Genomic DNA, 18930 nt, shown 5'->3' with positions numbered 1-18930 from the left:
AACTCATTTCTCAGGACAGGTCTGCTCTGTCTTGATAGCTGGTTACGTGCTTCGGTGTGTAATATTTTGGCCAGGTAGGATTTGCACCCAGCTTTTGAAAGTTGTTGGTAAAATTCTGTGGGCAGTGGATGAGGATTCTTGTTAGCGTTGTTTTCTTATGTGTATCCCAAACTCTCTTCTTAATGGTACCATTTACTGTATACCTGTATCATTACTTGTGCATTATCCCAGTGTGTCTAGGCAAGTGCCATGCTGGCTAACTGGCTGCATAGCCAATACCATAGTATCCCTTTTTAGAGCTGGGGGGATTAAACTGAAGAGGATCAGTGTGGTATTCCCAGCAGGAAGGGCTATTCTTAATGCTAAGGGAGGCAGGGTGTGCTCCATGGTGCTGGGGCTCAGTGGCCTCTCAGCACTGTGATCTGGAACTCTGCCTTCCTGATCCACCTGGATGGTTCTTGGCTGTTTTTTTTTTTTTTTCCTTCTTCTTCATTTTTGCCATTTTGATTGTCAGGCCCTGGGCTAAGCTGTCTGTCTGCTCCGTTGATTCTCAGAGCTATAAATTAAGTTTGCTTGTCTGTCTTGGGAACAGGATGAACAGCAAGCATCTGCAATGTGCGCTCCATAACATAGAGATAAGACTATAGAACTACATAGACTTAGGCTGTGCTACATGTATAAAGTTGTTAAAGCTGTTTCAAAATGTTTTTCAGGTTCTAAATGGCTTCTAAGAAGTTGGGATCCGACTCTCATGGTAAGTGTAATTTGGCATCCTTGTCTTTTCATCAGGACGAATCCTACTGTTGCTGCTGAGTAATGTCCAAGCCTAGACAGTCCATAAAGGCTAATCTGTTTAGTCTCTGAGTAGTTTTTTGTTAGGAATGAAGTGCCTTGGCTTCCTTCTTACATAGTTGCTTGCTGATGCTCTGCCTTTTCTGTGATTAAACTGAAATTCAGGCTGTGACTGTTCCCCTACTCCATGGCATAAGAATACCTTCCCCTTTCCCCACTTCACCCTTCAAAATCAAATCTGACCCGCAGTTGTGATACTGATCTGGTGTTTGCTGAAGTGGACACTGGAACTATAGCTCTTTCTATGGAAATTATGTAAGTTGGATTGAAAGTGAGGCTTTTAATAAATCATTGAGCTATGCTTGCTTTTTGCTCGGCCGTGGTTTTTTTTCCCTAAAGTGGACTGTTCTGGTGCAGCAGGCAAGTGAAGAGGAGGTATCTTCTACATTTGAGATGCATAGTGTCATGCAGGTGATGGGTATCATAAAAATAATTTGCCTGTATATATGCATATCTTATAGCAACCAGGGTCTAATTTCAGAGGATTAATACTTCTGTGGAGCACTGAAGTTGTTTGTTGTATGTAATGTGGCTTCTTCAAATCGCTAATCATTCAAGGCAGTACTGGGAGATTCATGTGAAATATCTAACATTATTTTTCATGCTATAGAAACTTCTGCTTTTAGAAATTTAGCCTTGAGCTTCCTGGATAATCTTTCAGATAAGAGTGTCCTGGGGAATTCAGTTTTTCCTTGAGTTGTATGTTCAGTCTTGCAAGGTAAAGTACAGAATAAAAAATGCCTCACTTAAATATATGGTTACGGATTAATAAAAATGGACTATCAAAACTTAATTTTTAGATGGTCTCCTTTGCTGTGGCCCAGTGATCCTGCTGCAAGACAATTAATTACTGCCAGCTCTTCAACAGTTGCTCTTGCATATGTGAATGGTCTCTATGAACACTCTGAACTGCTTGTCCTTTGGGTCTGTTTTTGTTTTTCTCTTCTGCTTCCTAAACCAGAGTAGCAAAGACACTGCTGTGAGGTAGAATTCAACCTGTCATAAATATTTATCAAAACAGTGTGTCGTGTTGGAACATGCTCCTGACTTCAAAATAACAAAGTGAAAACAAATGGTGCTGTAAGTGGGCTGCTTAGCCTGTCTACCCTGTGTGTACCCTCTGTTCCTAATGGCACCAGTGACACTGTCACAGTACTGTTCCTGAGGAACAGTGGAGCAACTTCCTTGGCTTATCATGTTTTAAGAAATCAGCAGGGCAATTGTTTCAGTCTTCTCCAGCGTTGCTAAGAATTAACTCCACTCAGGGCATTTTGTCTTACTGTAAAGCATCTAGCCACAACAGCTATATTCAGCTCAATGTCTCTGGCAGACTGATGAAACAGGTCAACATAGTGGATGCATCTCTTGCACTTATTGTTGAGCTACTTATTGGAGGTTAGAGGGCTGTTGTTGAATCACAGAATGGTTGAGGTTGGAAGAGACCTCTGGAGATCATTGTGTCCAAACCTTCTGCTTCAACAGTCACCCACAGCAGGTTCCTTAGGAACAAGTTCACAGGAGATGAAGATGGGAACATAAGGTGCAAGTTTAAGTTCTAGCAATCGGTGGCATCTAGAAATGCAGCTCTCATCAGCTACACAAGAAGTGTGGGTTATACCAAGTGCAGTATGTTAACATTGCTGTTGTATTGTCACTGTCACTATACAGCTTGGAAGCTTTTTAACTCCACTTTCTGAAAATTGCACAGATGTGGTTTGTGTGACCACAAAAACTTAAGTTCCACTTGGTTTCAAAACTCTTCCCCATTCACAACTGGTCACTGTTTTTGTCTGAAATGTTTCCATTTTGCTACCAAACTGGAGGAGACTTGAGTGAGTTGGCCAGTGATTGCCACATTACCCTAAAGCAAAGAGAAATCTTACTCTTGGAGTAGTTCCTTGGGCCAGGAATATACTTTAGTGCACAGTGTCAGAGATCAGACTGACAGTTATAAGTTTGCCAGGGCTATTCTCAGAAATTCCTCAGTATGTTTTTAACAGGATGAAGTGGCTAACAGCCATATTAAATAGCACTTCAAAAAAAGCCTTTAATTGCTTCAGTTGAACATGTGACTATTGAAGCAGTGACTTGCATAATACTTTCTGTGTATAGGTTTTGCTTATTGCTTCAGAATTTGCCATTTAAAATAATTTACCTCCTGCACATCGGTGTGCTCAGGCAGAAGGTTTTGCATTTACAAAAAAAAAAAGCTGCTGGCTTTTCTGGTCAGGTTTTAACTTCACTGGACTAGTACTGTTCTGATGGGGCTGAAACAAAGTGAGTGCTATGTGTATCAGCATTTTTCCTCAGACTCTCTACCATCAAACATTCTAAAAACCCTTGGTGTGTTTCTTAATGTGTGCTTGCAGGTTTTGTAGCAGAGTTATATTCAAGATGAGGTTATAGCAGTGGTCACTACTCAAAAAATCCATAAGCTGGGAAGAAACAACAAGGTTTTTATTCCTTAGTCTAGATTCTGAGGTTAAACTGGGAGCTACCCGTGTAGCAAAGGCTGCCACAGTTGCTATTTCTGCATGAGCAAACATATCGAGGTTCTCAAATTGCCAGCTCAAATACAGTTTGGGTGCTGTATTGCAGATAGTGGTGTTGGTGGCCAGGGAGCTGCTATCGGGGTGCTGTGTGATGCTTGATTGTGTGCCTCTCAGTAAGGATCAGTGAAAATACTGTTGTAGTCTGCCTGGAGCATTTTTTTGTCCTGGTGGTGCAGATTGGTTGTAGGTTATTCAACCTGATGCTTTCAAAGGTGGAGGAGACACCACCTGTGTCCTAACAGGACTCTGGGACCAGTCCTTGTGGTGCATAGTATGAGAGCTCTAGTGGCGACAGCACAGAAATGTGAAACTCCAAATTAACAGGATGTTCCTGTTTTCAAAAGCTGCTCATCCTTTTGGAGCCTGTGGCTGCATTGTTGTAGATGAGTCAACACTGAAGGAACACAAACAGTACTTAAACTGTCATCTGAGTATGAAAATGGGTCAGATAAAAGTGGCAAGTCAGAGCTCAGTGAGCAAGAGGTTAGTCACTGAACACCATCTTAGCTGTCACCACTAATGTCTTTCTGGTCCTGCAGCACTCAGGGTGAAGTTACAAATTTACAAATGAGTACTAGAGGAACACTTCAGATTGTAATACGCAGCCAGGAAGCTTCCCTGTAAATTCCAGAAGTTTAGATCAGTGATCCAAGAGACCTCTCTCAGTTAACTGATAAACTGGGTGGAGCTTATATTGTGGGTTTTCTAATACTTCTTCACAGCAGCTCAAGGAAGACAAACCTATAACCTGTCTTCTTGGAGGTGGTTGAGCTCTTAAGTGATGCTGCTTCATGAGTTTATAGAATGCCTGAAGAGTTTAGTCCAGAAACACTTTAAATATCATGTGTGATAGATAGAAGGGACAGATGGAGAGGACCATGAGGTAGGTCTGGGCCTCTCATGGGAGTGATCACAAGTCAGACAGATGATTAAGTTAGATTGTTGTGTTTCAAAAATCAGAACTGGTATGCTGAATAGTCTTCAGATGCTTCACTGTGTTTTGGTTAACATGGAGTGCCTAGACTTTGGGCCACTTAACCCTTGTGACCCCTTCTGTCCAAATGCTACTTCCTACTTGTACATCAAAACCTGGATTTTAGTTTGTCTTAGCTGGTCATTTAAAGCCTGTTTTAAATATGACAAAAAGTGATGGATATTTTCAGAAGGTTGTAACAGAATACAGTGTTTGGGAGAGTTTTGGCTTCCAGTTGTTTAGGCATACTCACAAGGAAAGCGAAGATATTGGGTATGTTCACTTCAAGATCTGCCCAACTGTTGGGCTGTTACATTGTGGTTTGTTTGGGATTTCTTTTAAATAGTTACAGGCTACAACATTAAAAAACAAAAATAAGAACAAACAAACCACAACAAACAAAAAACCAGCCCCAAACTCAAAGAGAAAGCCCACAAAACCCACTGAAGCAGTAATGTCCAAGCAGATTCAATGCGTTTCTGATCAAGCAGCTTCCTTTGTATTGAGTCATCTTGTGTAGTTGGGGCAGCAAAGGTAAAATAGCTCACAAATACAGAAATACAAGTCTTAGTTGAACACATTAAATGCATGTTTTTTGATACAATTTTTGCTTTTGATCTTAGGGCCTTTCAGCTATCTTGATGATGTTCCATTTAAGATAGGAGACAAATTCAAAACCCCATCGAAGGTTGGATTACCCATTGGTTTCTGCCTGCCTGATTCTTCTCAGCTTGTCCAAGAAGCCCAGGTAAGTGATGTTTTACCTTTTCACTCTCTTTGCCCTCACCCTTAGCCCCCAACACATACTACTGTAAATTGCACAAGTAGTCACAGTTTGCACAGTGTGTTCAAATGTTCGTCCTGTCGGTCCTGTGGTGTCATTTCGTATGGCAGGCAGTAGCTGCAAATCTGTTGGAATGTATAGAGAAGCAAAAGTAGGATAGGTTATGCAAAAAGCTCCTTCAGTCTTTGATGAGCATGCCTCTGGTACTGTAAGCTCTTGGCAGCATAACATCAATTGCTGTACCATAATTGCTGAAAGTAGTGTGTACAACCAAATGCAGGTTGTGATACAGGAAATCTAACTGAACTTTGCTGTCTCATGTGGATCCCTGATTTTCCGTGATGTGTTTGCTTTAACTGTGACAGATTGTTGTTAATGGCTCTGTTGAGGGTTCTTTTATTGCTTTTTTCCCTGCTCTGCATATTACCCTGTTACCTTACATCATGGCTTTTTCATTATAACCATGAAATTACTACATGATTGCCCTAATACATATATTTCCACCTGTTTTAGCTGATGTGGGAGAGCTAAAGGAGGCTCTAATCTCCTATTGCCATCTCTCTTGCGTTGTGCCTCCATTTTCCTGCCAAGCATATTGTGCCTTACTGGACTGCAATGCTTTGCATAATGTGATGTGATGATGTGGACTGCACATCTAGCAGTGCAGTTTGACTTCTTTATAGCTGCAGTGAGAGCTGCTGCAGGTAGTTGTCATCCCTGGTGTAGCCAGTATTTCCCCTTTGGCTGGTGACCTGCTGTCACTGGGGTAAGAATACCAGTATTTAAGCCAGTGGGTATAAAGCTATTTTTTAGGAGGGATTGAGTGATACCATATTGGTCGTTCGATGCAAAACCACTCTGCCATAGTCTTGAATGACCTGTGGATCTTGTGGACAGGGCGTAGTTCAGTGGTGCCAGATCTGGCAGTGAGTGTTTATCTAGTACCACGTGAGCCTTCCCCTTGCTGCATCTGTCGTCCTGCAGGAAGAGGGTGGGAGGACTGTGAAACTGGTCTGGGGATGGTCAGTAGTTCTAAAGAAAAACTAATTGTAAGAAAAAGGCCAAATAGGATATTCCAATCCAGACTATAGCCAGATTTTGCTTCTAGAAACAAAATTAACTATTTCATTGCTAGTCTGTAGGTTACAAGAGATGCTTTGGGGAAAAAAAAAAATTAAAAAAAATGCCTCTCCATGGTAATTCATGTTACTCTTATTCTGTGTTACTGATGTTGCTGTAACAGGTAGCAGCTGTGATCCCTGTAAGTTATCATTTTTTCTTTTTCTCTTCTCCTTTCCCCCTTTCCCCTCCACTCCTGGTCAGTATGACTTCTCGCTGGAAAAGAAAACAATTGAATGGGCTGAAGATATCAAAAAAATTCAAGCTGCCCAGAGAGAAGCTGAGCGCAAGGCAGAAGAAGCGCTAGCAAACTCAGCAGCTCCAGAGGAGAGCAGCAAAATGGGATTCTCGGAGGGACCTTGCCCCGAGGCCGTGCCTCCTCCTATTAATCCCATCCTCGCCAGCCTGCAGCATAATAATATTCTTACTCCCACGCCAGCCAACAGCAGCGCTATGAAGCAAAAAGTTCTCAGTCCACCTCGTCCAAAAGCAGACTTCAACCCAGCGGATTTTGAATGTGAAGAAGACCCATTTGACAAACTGGAATTAAAAACTATCGATGACAAGGAGGAATTAAAAAATATTCTTGAAATTCACGTTGGTACTACTGGGCCAATTGTTGCCCAGCTGTTAGATAATACGTTGCCCAAAGGAGGATCTGAGTCTGTGTTGCAAGATGAGGAAGTTCTGGCATCCATAGAAAGGGCCACGCTGGACTTCAAGCCCATTCACAAACCCAATGGCTTTATCACATTACCGCAGCTGGGAAACTGTGAAAAGATGTCCTTGTCTTCCAGAGTGTCCCTGTCCCCCATCACTTCAGTGAGCAATATCAAATCCCTGTCCTTTCCTAAACTTGACTCTGATGAGAGTGATCAAAAATCATCAAAGCTCACGAGCACTTTCCACAGCACTACCTGTCTACGCAACGGCACTTTGCTGAGCTCTTTGCAGACCTGTGCTCAGAGCAAAGCTAGTGAACTGAATGGACACCATACAATCGGTCTGTCTGCTCTAAATGAGGACAGTGGCACGGAGACATCAACATTATCCTCCTCCTCCAGGCTGCCTTCCCTGGCTGTGTCGACAGCTTCTACAGAAGAAGAATCGTCTCAGAGCACAGCAACTACGGTAAGGATGGAGTGGATTAGATTTGGGGTTACTGGGGAAATGTGGAGGTGCAGAGGCAAGTGTTTGGTTTTAGTTTCATTTTATGGGAGTAATATTTAGATCCTCTTAATTGACGTGGGAAATTGATCCATCCAACAAGTCTTTATGCTGTCGGTTCTGAACATCAGATTATTACTCTGCAGGTGTCCCCCAAAACTGATATTTTTAAACCAATTCTGGTGACTTTTCAGCTCTTGTTGTTTGTAGTTGCAGACCTTTGAGCTAAGTGTATAAGATTTCTTTTCTGTATGATGATACATTCTGTCTTTTCCAACTGAGGTATATCAGATTCTGAAGCACTGCTAGGTTTTGAGTTAAATCTCTTTTAGATAGGTTCCTGAGCTTGCTTATTTATTTGCTGGAAATAATGGGAAATGCTGGCTTTTCAAGGAATATAAGCAATAATAGATCGAAAAACACAGATGTGCTGTGTCATTCAGGAAAGAACACAATGCTTACAGTTGACCTGCAGTTTTTCTTCCTGAGATCCTTTTAAAATCTAATCTTTAAAGGGAAGAAAATTGTGGTCATCTGAAATCTGTTATTTATCCTGTTCCTTGAGAAAGAGAGTGGAAGGATTGCTTGGTGGATACTAAAGTCAGTCTTGAAGGTCATCTCAGGTGACTGACATTACAGTTGGTTGTCATATGGCTGTGAGATGGGAGGCTGACCCCTGGTTTCCTCAAACTTATAGCGAGTTATAAAATTACTTTGAGGACACTTAACTTCACACAAGCTGTTGTCTTGTGAATAAAAGCAGAAATTTGAGTCAGCTGTGAGTGTTTTTTTTTCCAAAGAACCTAAGATCTGGACACAGATACTCAGGAAGCCTAGTGAAAGCTGTGTAGTCGAATCCTCTAGCTGGCTCTAAAATAATTTGGTTTCTTCTGCCCAATATAAGCAGCGCTGCCGTGGTTCCATGGTCTTACTGGCATACTGTAGGTTTTGTGGGACACCATGTGCTGTGGAACAAGTGACAAACTTACAGTATTCTGGCAAGGAGTGTACTTGTCAGAGCGCAGCAGAACAGCCACTGACCCATCACTGGAGCAAATGTAATTCTGTGGACCTTGGCAGAAGGAGCAGCATGCTGAGCACCTGCTCACAGCTGCAGATCACAAGGTTGAGGGGCAATTGTGTGATCCTGTGTAGCTCAGAGTGGAAACCTCCACGTGTGACACTTCTCTAGGAGTAGCATGGAGGATCACTTATGACTAGATAAGTGGGCATTCAGACGGCCGAATTTTCACTCTTAACTATTCAAATCTCTGCTGGGTTAAAACTTACAGAAGATCAAGAGGGAAGGTGTAATCTTAAATGCTAAAAGGGAAGATACAAACTGATAAAGAAAAAAATAGACATACTAGGAGAAGTAATAAAGACCCTTGCTGAACCTATTTCTGCTTTGGAAGTAGCAAACCAAGAAATATGTATTTACTTTGCTGACAGAACTAGTTCTTTCTGTTTAAGTTCCAAGACTTCAGAACAGACGTGTCTCGTTTCCACAACGTGGTCCCAGTGGCTAGAAAATGACAGCTGAGCTGCAAGAAATTGAAGTGCAACGAAAATATTGAAGTAAATGTCACAAAAATCCTCAGAGTACAAAAGGATGGAAGGGACTCACAGGCATCTGTGTGGCTGGGAGCAGAAGGGTCATGTTTCTCTTTTCTGCCTGGCTACACAGGAGTAAGTCCATCCTTTTTAGAAGCCTGAGGACAGTTATATGTCCAAGTGCATTCTGATTTTCTTTTCTTTTTTTTTTCCTGACAAGACTAGAAATTGTAACTTTGGTTTTGGAGTTGCCACTGGCATTTATGCTTTACCAGTGAATTTGATCTAGGATTTTTTGGATGGCTATAAGCCTGTGATTTCTCTCAGTCTGCACTGATTCTGTCCTGGGTAGTCCTCTCTCCTCTTTTTTTGAAGCTCAATTGAGTGCTTTTTTCCAGCACTGGCTGAGGGAGAAATGACTATTGGAGACAGCAGTTTGGATTTAAAACTGGTCAGAGAAGGCCTGATTAATGAGATGGGCTTTATTTAGGAAATCTCTGGTGGCAGGAGGATGGGGCACTCCGGGTGGACTTTTTAGAGTACACATGACTGCAGGAACATGATGTGTTGCAGGCACACCTCCTGCAGGTAGTGCTGCTGGCCTCTGTAGAAGTAGGCACAGTGTGCAAGCACGTACTGAAAGCAACGTGTGTCTGCTTTGTGAAGGGCACTGAAGTGCAAGTTCAAGACAAGGGAGTGTGGCTGCTGAGCCTGAGAACTGTTCTTCTATAAAGAGTTTTTTGTTGTTTAGTTTGGGTCCAAAGAAGGACTTTCTGAACAGTGTGGACAAGGTTTCAAACCGTGTATGTTGCTGTAATAAGTACCAAGAAACAAGAATAAGAAAAAAGAGACTTTTCGTCCATGGTGATTTCTTGCAGTCTTTTGTAATTCTATTTAAAATGCAGGAAGACTTTTAGATTGTTTAAACTGAAATATACAGATATGGTGGGGCAAAGTTCTGCCTTCCCACTGCTGTTATCTTGTGTGAAGTAGTATATGGAGTGGTGTGTTGGTTCTGTGGAAACGGAGCAGATGCAGAGCAGGGAATGTTACTCAGCCTCACTGGCACACTGGGAATGGGATCCAGTGTTGGGCATCAGTAGAAAAACCACACTCTTTTTAGCCAGTGTGCCACATGGCTCAATATGGTGTATGAAATGCAGTGCTTCAAGAGTAGGGAAGGGATACATGTTTCTTTTGCTCCTTTTGATGGTCAAGAAGTTGAAAGAAGTCTGTAGGCAATGACTTAAAATTGTCACTATCATTCAGGCAGCATAGCGCTGAACGGGAGCCAGCATATTACATCAAGCTGTGTGAACATACACAGAATAATCAGAGTGACAGAATAAACAAGCTTACAGTTATTATGAGGGGCTCATCCTTCTGGGGTATGACTTGTAGAGTGTTGAGGGAAGAACCAGTGCTTACCATGGCTATTCTGTAAGTACACACATGTCCGTAATGTCTGCATATCAACGTGGGACAGCCTGATCAGACCACATGTCTTCCTAGTGTGGTAGACTTACTCCCAGATCTCTCCCATAAAACCTTTCTCCTCCAGCTGCAGCAAGTTCTGCTTGTTAGTACATAATGTTTAACAGTCATCTTATCTGTGTGATGTCCAACAGGTACACCCAGACTACAAGGAAACAGAAGTCCCTGTGGTAAGTTCCCGAATGCCTGTGTGCACGCACTGGATCGTGTTCCTGAAAATCCCCAGGAGTGGTGTTCCTTTGAGTACAAAAAATTATAGGGGATGAGTAAACTTTGGGATGAAGTAAGCAACCTCTGTGCTTGCTCTGAGGGACAGGATGTGGACCTTCAGTGTTGCAAAGGTTGGATATTGAAAGATTTTGGTCCCACTGGTAGCAGAGGGTATACGGTGAGCACTGGGATGTTGGTTGTTGTTTCGAGAGTAAAAAGCGCACGGTGGGATTCAGGCTGTGGGCGTTGCTTGGAGTTACTCCCTACTAACAGTGAGTGGGTGAGGGTGGTCTAGAAAACCTCGTGGGTTAATTACATGGGGTATTCTGTTTCTGCACTAGCCAGAAGCAGGCTGTGGGGATGCAGAAGATAACCATCAACTCAGCCTCTGGGCTTTCCCCTTTAGGTAACGCACCAAAATTTTCCAGTGTCTAAAGTGCCCAAGAGCAGCAGCTGCACAAGGCGTTCGGGCGGCCCCGCTGCCGAGCTGCAGCAGGCTCTCTCTGCGAGCGAGAGGCAGTGCGTGGAGACGGTCGTCAACATGGGCTACTCGCCTGAGAACGTCCTGAAAGCCATGAAGAAGAAGGGACAGAACATAGACCAGGTAGGAGACTGCAGCAGAAAAGAAACCCTTGGCGGGGTGCTGATTCTGCTGAGAAACAGCCTTGGGTTTGCAAAACGGATGCAGCAGAGCACTTTTATTCTTAGAGCAGGTTAGCCCGGTGTTATTAACCTCTAAAGGAGTCACCTGGTAGCAAAGGCTCCCAAAACTGAAGAAGAGAGTGTCTGTGTGCCTGTTTCTGTTTCAGTCAGCCACAACTCTGGGTGCTGGGTCAGAGCTGCACTGAGCTTGGGTTGAGCCGTAGCTCCACGTGAGGCTGGAGAGGTACTGGACCTTCCCAGGAGCCACAGAACCATCCCAAGGAAGCGCAGCGTGGCTCTGCAACCCCTTGAGTGCTGTGTGACAAAAGAACAGCTGGCTTCCCTTGTTCTGAGCACACGGGGTTACCATGCTGACGTTTGTCCTTGTAGAGAGGTTGGCCCCAGGAGGCGTGTGACAGCCTGGAAGGGCTTTCACAAGGCACCACTGACCAACTTCCTTTTGTGTGCTCTGGCTGTGGTGCTTCCTGCCCCGTCTTGGCCTCAGACGCTTCCTGAAACCAGGTCACGGAGCACAGAGCGCTGCGGGGTGAAGCGTGGTGCTGGCTCTTGGATCTGCTTCAAACAAGCATCTTCAGGAGGGAGCATGACCAAGTACCCTGTGCTGACCCTGGGCAGGCTGTGTGCTGCGTGGAGCATCACCTGGCAGGACTGTGCCCGGGGAGGAGAAGTGTCCCAGTGACTTCTGCTTGTGCAGATGCTTGCCCACTACCTATGGCGGTTTAAGCTGTGCACTGGAGTGAACTGCAGTGTCAAATGGGAGGAACCTCCCTTAGGAGGGGTGTTTGAAATCCTGCTGTATTTACAGGCTGGGTTCTTTCACATACCTGGCAGTACCTATCTGACCTTTCCCCATGCACCTCAAAACTGAGGACGGGTAAGAAATTTGGCAACAGTTTACGGACATGCAAGCTGGCATTTGCAGCTCACTCAGCAGTATGCTGGGTTGATCTTAAAATGCTGACTGCTCTCAGACTACACCAGCTCTTGCAGCTGTCTGAGAGGAAGCTGTAAGCTGACATGACTTCTGGACCTACAGTTTCATTTTTAAAACTTGTAGTATAAAAAGCACCATTAAACTTCTGCTTTCTGCTCAGTGTCCAGGCACGGAAGGCTAAAGATAGGCTTCTGAGACTGCTTTGACTAGAGTGGAAGATGATGTTCAGAGCTGGTGGGAGCATACAGGAGGACAGAAGGGCTCATCTTCTCTTTGAACAAACTCCTGCATAAAGGACATCTCAGTTCTAGGAAGGGCTTTATCTCAGTCCCTGGTGAAGCCTGGGTTCGAGTTGTGCTTACTGCAAACTTAGTTTCTTTTCTTTGTCCCCCTCAGGTTTTGGATTACCTGTTTGCACATGGACAGCTTTGTGAGAAGGGCTTTGATCCACTTCTTGTTGAAGCAGCTTTGGAAATGCACCAGTGTTCGGAGGAGAAGGTGAGGGCACAAAGCACTACACAGCAGAGAGGATACTCTGGTGGGGAATTCCAGCAGCAGTTCCTCTGGCTGATGTAATTTTGGCTTTCAGGGTAATGCTGCCTCGTTTCCAAAACTGGCTGCCAGTGGACATCCTGGCAGTGATAAAGCGACTATGTAGTAAAGCATTAGAATTCTTCTGCATTGTTTTTTTTACTCTCACTTGCATTCGTTTTTATGGGAGCAAGATTTCATTCCAGTGGTAATGTTTTGAACCCACAGTTCTCTTGTGGGCATGGTGCTTGGTACAGAGATGGTTAACTTTAGAAGCAGCAAATTTTCTTTCAAACCCTGCCAGCCTACCCTGGCTATGAATTTTCTCGCTTGTACAAATTGCATCTGCCTGGCTGCTCAGCTAATTGGGTTAGGGCTTACTCTGGAAGAAGCTGGAAAATACGTGGGTTTTTTTTTGCATCTGGTTCATTGTCTATTCTGCTTTACCAGGACAAATGTTACAGAGGTAGGACTGAGTAGCCAGGGCAGAGGACAGCAGGAACTTTAAAAGTCTGCCTCATGTGCCAAGTTATTGTGTGAAGTCTCTAGAGATGCAGCCCAGCACCCCCAGACATATGTATGCCTTCCTGCCTTTCTTGGACCTAGTGATGGGCTTGCAAACAGAGGAACAACTGTGTGAAGGTGGGAGAAGTAACTGAGTTCAGGAAATACATTTGCTACTGGCTTAATCCTAAAATTGCAAATGGCCAATCCTATTGCCCATTTCAACCTGCTTGCTTGCTTTTGGATTGTTTGTTTTTTTCCCCTGAACTGGAGATGAGGCACTGTAAGTGGCAGAGTGTTCATGGAAGTCTGATCAGCTGATTCACTTTTTGTCACTCTAATTTTTCAAAGCTCGGGGTGGGGTCGTGGTTGGTGTTGGCAGTACTGTACACGGCATGTCCAGTAGAGTTTGTGCTCATCCCCCAAGTCTGCCCGAGGTCTGAGAAGGCAGCTGATAGCCAGGGCTACCATACTGTTCCCAAAGTCAAAGTAACTTGAAAAAAATTTAGGATGCAGCAGGAGCTGCTGGATGGGGGAGTAGGATGCCACTAATCCACATTTTTGGGAGCCCAAATTGGGCCGGGCTACTAAATTTCCTACTGGGAGAGAGGTTCCCCCACAAACAGCTTTGGTACCCCTGCTGGAGAGTGTTTTGAAAACACAAGACTGAGAACACAGGGGACTGAAGATAAGGCCCCATGTCCCAGAACTTGGCTGCCTCTGGTGTGAGTGGACTTCCTCCAAGTGGAGCTGGAGTGGGCTGTCCTTGGGGAGGAGCAATTCACTCTTGCTGCAGACAAGCTCTGTGCTAAGCATTCACCAAGCACTGATCCTCTTTTCTCTTGCAAATAGTGGACTGTCTGTGTCTTTCAGATCACAGAACTTCTCCAGCTAATGAGTCAGTTTAAAGAAATGGGCTTTGAACTAAAAGACATTAAGGAGGTCTTATTATTACATAACAACGACCGGCACAACGCTTTGGAAGCTCTAATGGCCCGTGCAGGAGCCAGCTGAAGACACATTCCTGGATTCTGGTGTGCAACGGAGCAGGACCAGCCCCACCACCTTCACATCCAGTGTGACTTGCCCTCGGCAGGAAGGAGTCCAACTTTTCACACACATGGGAGAGTGACTGAGCAAGCCCGCCCGCGTGCATCACTCCAGCATTTCTCTGTCCACTGAGAGCCAACCTTCTTTTTTAAATTAAATTTTTAAAGTGTCCTTTCCTAAGTTTCCTTTTTCCAGCTTGGCCACGGAGACTTTAGACTGCATAACCTCTACTGGAATTGTACATAGGTAGAGATGGGAGTGGTTTGTCCCCCTCGCTGTTGCACTGGAGTTGGACAGAAAATACTAAGTTGTTTCTGAAACTAGGATGCTTTGGTTCTTTGAAGCTGCTTTCATGGTGTCTGCTTGTACTGAATTACTTGACTGTGTCACAGCCCAGATTAACTGGTTAAATTGGACCTTTAGTGCAATGGAGTTTTATTTTTTGGTTGAAAGTTAGTCTGTAACTTAGTAAAACACTGGTTCAGAAACTGCCGCTATGCATAAAGAGAGAAGCTTTTCCTCTTGTGTTTTTTTTTTTTTACCCATGCATCCAACACTTCTGCCAGAGATGAGCGTCCAGTGCTGAGTGGTGTGTAAGTTCTCTTGAAACAGGTAAGCTGTGAACTCTACCTGGACTTCCAGCTTCTCTTGGTTCTCGAACCAGAAGGCAGAGAGCTGGGGCTCAACGTTCTTAATCCCCCCAGCTTGTAGGATATTTAAGACAATGCCCTGCTAGGAAATCAGTTATCTTTTTGTTTTAAATAATACTCAGTGTGATGCAGGAGGTTTCTTTCAAGCACTTTCTTTAAAACAAATATACTCACTGCATTAGTTCCACTTTCCACACTGCTATAGAATTACATAATAACATCTAGTACTAGAAATCAGGTTTTGGGTTGGTTTTGATAGTTAAAAGTATTACATTGTACATTGTTCAAGTTCTGAATACATAAAATATCAACAGTCTTGAGGAATCTTTAAAGTAATTTGCTAAATATTTTGATTCTGCAGAAGAACAACTAATAAAACCCTCAAATATAACTCCCAGTGTCATGGTTCCCATCTCTCATGCTCTTTGGCTTCAGCAGATGAAAAACTTGCTGGATCCTGCCCATCCGGGTGCTGCCTGCTCCTGTGGGCACGCAGGAACACTGTGTGTTGGGCAGAACAAACAGAGGTCTCCAGGCAGGTGGCTACAGAGCTGGAACATGCTGCATTTAATGTGGCTTATTGTTGGTTTGTTGCAAAAACCAAGCCTAGGCGTCCAGTCTCGTGTTAGTGTGGAGCTGGGTAGCACTGGACTTCAGGAGGGGAAAACAGCCCAGCTTGTTGGCTCAGTTTTCAGTAGGAGGTTTTAGCTCCCAGGACCCTGAAGAAGTTGGCATTTGCCTCCTTTATGTTGGCTTTATAGGACCGAAGCGTCTAATCTGGACCCAGTGTTGCTCTTGGAATGCTCTGTGAGGTGCTCACCTGCGTTAGGTACATGCCTTTGCTTCAAAGCAACACGGTGCTGAGGAGACAGGTAGCTGGTAAGTGTCCAGGAGCTGTGGAGGTGGACGATGAGTAGGACCTGGGCAGATTGCCTTGCACTGTATGCTGCAGCATTGAGCTTCACCAGTTCTTGTGGTGGGTCTGGAATTAAAACTTGTCTAAGAAGGGCGTTCAGCAGCTGGTGGGTCAGCAGCAGCTGCCTCTGTGGGTTCAGGTAAAACAGCTGCCCAGCTTTTCTTCCAGGTGAGAGATCTGACAGTTTGAAACAAGGAAATAGGGCTCCTGATTCATCAGAAATGGTGGAAAACAACTCAGACTGCTTTGTTGTCACTGTTGAGAGCATTTGGTCACGTTGCTTGTTTTGGTTTTCTCAGAATTAATATGTTCAAAGAAGTCCCTGTCTGGTACAAGGGGGTTGGAACAGGGTGACCCTTGTGGTCCCTTCCAACTCTGACAGATTCTGATCTGTTTTAGCAGAGGACTTTAGAGCCCTATTGGCTCAATGGTTGGACTTGATGATCTTAAAGGTCTCTTCCAATGTAAAGGATTCTATGATTCTATGATTCTACTAGACAGTCGTGAAGGGGCAAGAAGTCTTGCCAGTGAAGAAACAACTATTTAGACCAAACCTAAATAAAGTCATCTCTTTGGTTGTGTTAATGTGTGCTAAGTTTTTTCACAGTCCCACCACGGGAGCTGGCTCTTAACCTTCCTACAGTAACCACTCTGCTTTTGGAAACTGTTGTAGAGGTGAGATCACTGGGGTGAAGATGAGAAGTGATACCTGTGAAGCTGATTTCCTTCCAAAGAGATGTCTTCCCTGGTGACATTGCTGTTGCTTTGGCAGTGAGGTTTCTGGATCTACACCACTGGGGAGGTCCTGCTGATGGCTGGTTGAGGCTGAGCTCTGCCCTGCTCTTAGCTGGTGAGAAGATGACACTGTCCCTGGTCACACTTGAGAACTTGCCGCTTTTCGTTAGGTTCTCAGGTCAGATTGATCTGTGTACCTGGCACTTGATGCTGTTCTTTTCAAATTTGTCAGCTTTGTCAGAGGTTGTTCCGCTCTCTTGCATTAGCTGTTGCCAGACAGCAGGGCTTCTGTAAGGCCTCTGGCACGGCCCTCTGCAGCATCCTTCTCTCCAAATGGGGGAGATACGCATTTGATGGGTGGAGTGTTTGGTGGACGAGGAATTGGTTGCATGGTCATACCCAGAGGGTAGTGGTCAACAGATCGATGTCCAGATAGAGACTGGTGACAAGTGGTGTCCTTCAGGCATCTGTACTGGGACCAGTGCTGCTTAATATCTTCATCAATGATACAGTGTGATCAAATGTGACCTTAGCAAGTCTGCAGGTCAAGTGGTCTCCAAGCCAAGTGGTGCAGCTGACACACTGTCATCCAGAGGGACCTGGACAGGCTTGGGAATTGGGCCTGTGTGAGCCTCCTGTGGTTCAACAAGGCCAAGTACAAGGTCCTACCCTGGGCCTGGGCAACTGCTGGTATCCATATAGGCTGGGGGATTGAGAGTAGCCCTGTGGAGAAGGACCTGGGGATACTGGTGGATGAAAAGCCAGACATGAAGCTGGCACTGTGCAGTTGCAGCCAAGTAGCCAATGGCATCCTGGGCTGCATCAAGAGAAGGATGGCCAGCAGGTGAAGGGAGGAGATCCTGCCCCTCTGCTCTGCTGAGACCCCACCCCCAGTGCTGTGTCCAGTTCTGGAGTCCGCAGCGCAGGAGGAAAGATGGGCACAGACTTTTTAGCAGGGCCTGTTACAACAGGACAAGGGGTGATAGGTTTAAACTAAAAAAGAATTAGATTAGAGAGAAGGAAGATTTTTTTTTACACTGAGGATGGCAAGACACTGACACAGACTGCCCAGAGGTGGTAGTTGCTCCATCCCTGGAAACATTCAGGATCAGACTGGACCAGGGCTCTGAGAAACCTGCTGTACCTGATGTGCCTGCTCACTGCAGGGGGGTGGGAGCAGATGCTCTTTAGTGGTCCTTTACAAGACTAATCATTCTATGATAGCAAGGTCTGGGTGCTTTGGTGGAAAGCTTGTGAGGAAAAGTGGAATCAGAGTAAAAAATGAGCAGTTGTGCTTTGAGCCAGAGGCCCCTGAGCTGTCTTCTGGTGGATCCTGGACAGCAGCAGCCTGGTAAGGACTCTGACACCGAAAGCCATTGTTACTGACAGGGCAGCCAAGGGCTCCCACTTTGCATGTGGCTGGAGACCTGCTGCTCTGAGAGGTGGAGCTATGGTTGCTGCCTTGTTTGGAAGGTGACCTTCTGGAATCCTGCAGCCAGCCTTCCCCCAAGCTCTCTCTGGCTGGACTCTGCTGGAGCACCCCTGGGAAGCACAGATCACCAACCCCAAGCTTACCTCAGCAGCTTTTCTGCTTGGTGTGTGTCTGGGCAGCTCTCCCTGGCAGGGACACCAGCAGCTCCTGCAGCAGAACCAGGTGTGAGGGTCGTGCTTCTGCAGGCTGTTCAAGGATTCTGGAACACCAGCTCTGTCAACAGCCCATATGAGAAGGGGATCTCATACTGAGCCTCAGTTATTTTGATCACATGTACTTATTAAAACAGATTTTACCAGAATTCTGTAGTAAATTGAATTTTATTTTAAATATTGTCAGTTCAAATAAAGTGTCAAGTATCTGCTATGAGCATTAATAGTCTTTTTTTGCACATGAATACAAAAGGGAACCTATTTTGGTTCTGTATTTGATTGTACATGGCCAGCCTCTCAATCTTTTAGACTGCTGTGAAAACACTTTCACCATATTTGTTCCTCAAGTCAAGTTGCAATGAAAACCCTTCATATCAGGTGTCAGTATCAAACAGCAGAAAGAAGATGACACCACTACAGTGGTCATTTAGCACATTTTCACACAAGGATTAAAGCAGCATCTAAGTAATAGGAGTGGAGAGAAAAACTGTTTTTGACAATTGCTTTTGTAGTTTCTACTACAACACACTTTTTTTTTGTCATAAAAAACATACAAAAATACAAGGAACCTGTGTCACGGTCCGCTCAACTCGGTGGA

The 18930-nt window shown here is 44.7% G+C and overlaps 1 protein-coding gene across 1 annotated transcript; it reads left to right on the top strand.

Annotated features, from left to right (window-relative positions):
• The first annotated feature begins 720 nt into the window (after positions 1 to 720).
• On the top strand, positions 721 to 14650 carry UBAP1 (ubiquitin associated protein 1). The gene is made up of 6 exons (XM_008941805.1): positions 721 to 754; positions 5001 to 5125; positions 6485 to 7411; positions 11112 to 11309; positions 12699 to 12800; positions 14211 to 14650. Exons 1-6 carry the CDS (start codon positions 721 to 723, stop codon positions 14349 to 14351), a joined length of 1527 nt encoding a protein of 508 aa, XP_008940053.1. The 3' UTR covers positions 14352 to 14650.
• The last annotated feature ends 4280 nt before the right edge of the window (positions 14651 to 18930 follow it).

This window comes from Merops nubicus, unplaced genomic scaffold (assembly GCF_000691845.1).
Source record: "Merops nubicus isolate BGI_N331 unplaced genomic scaffold, ASM69184v1 scaffold18976, whole genome shotgun sequence".
Classification (NCBI taxonomy): Eukaryota; Metazoa; Chordata; class Aves; order Coraciiformes; family Meropidae; genus Merops; species Merops nubicus.
This window is presented reverse-complemented; position numbering and strand designations above follow the sequence as displayed.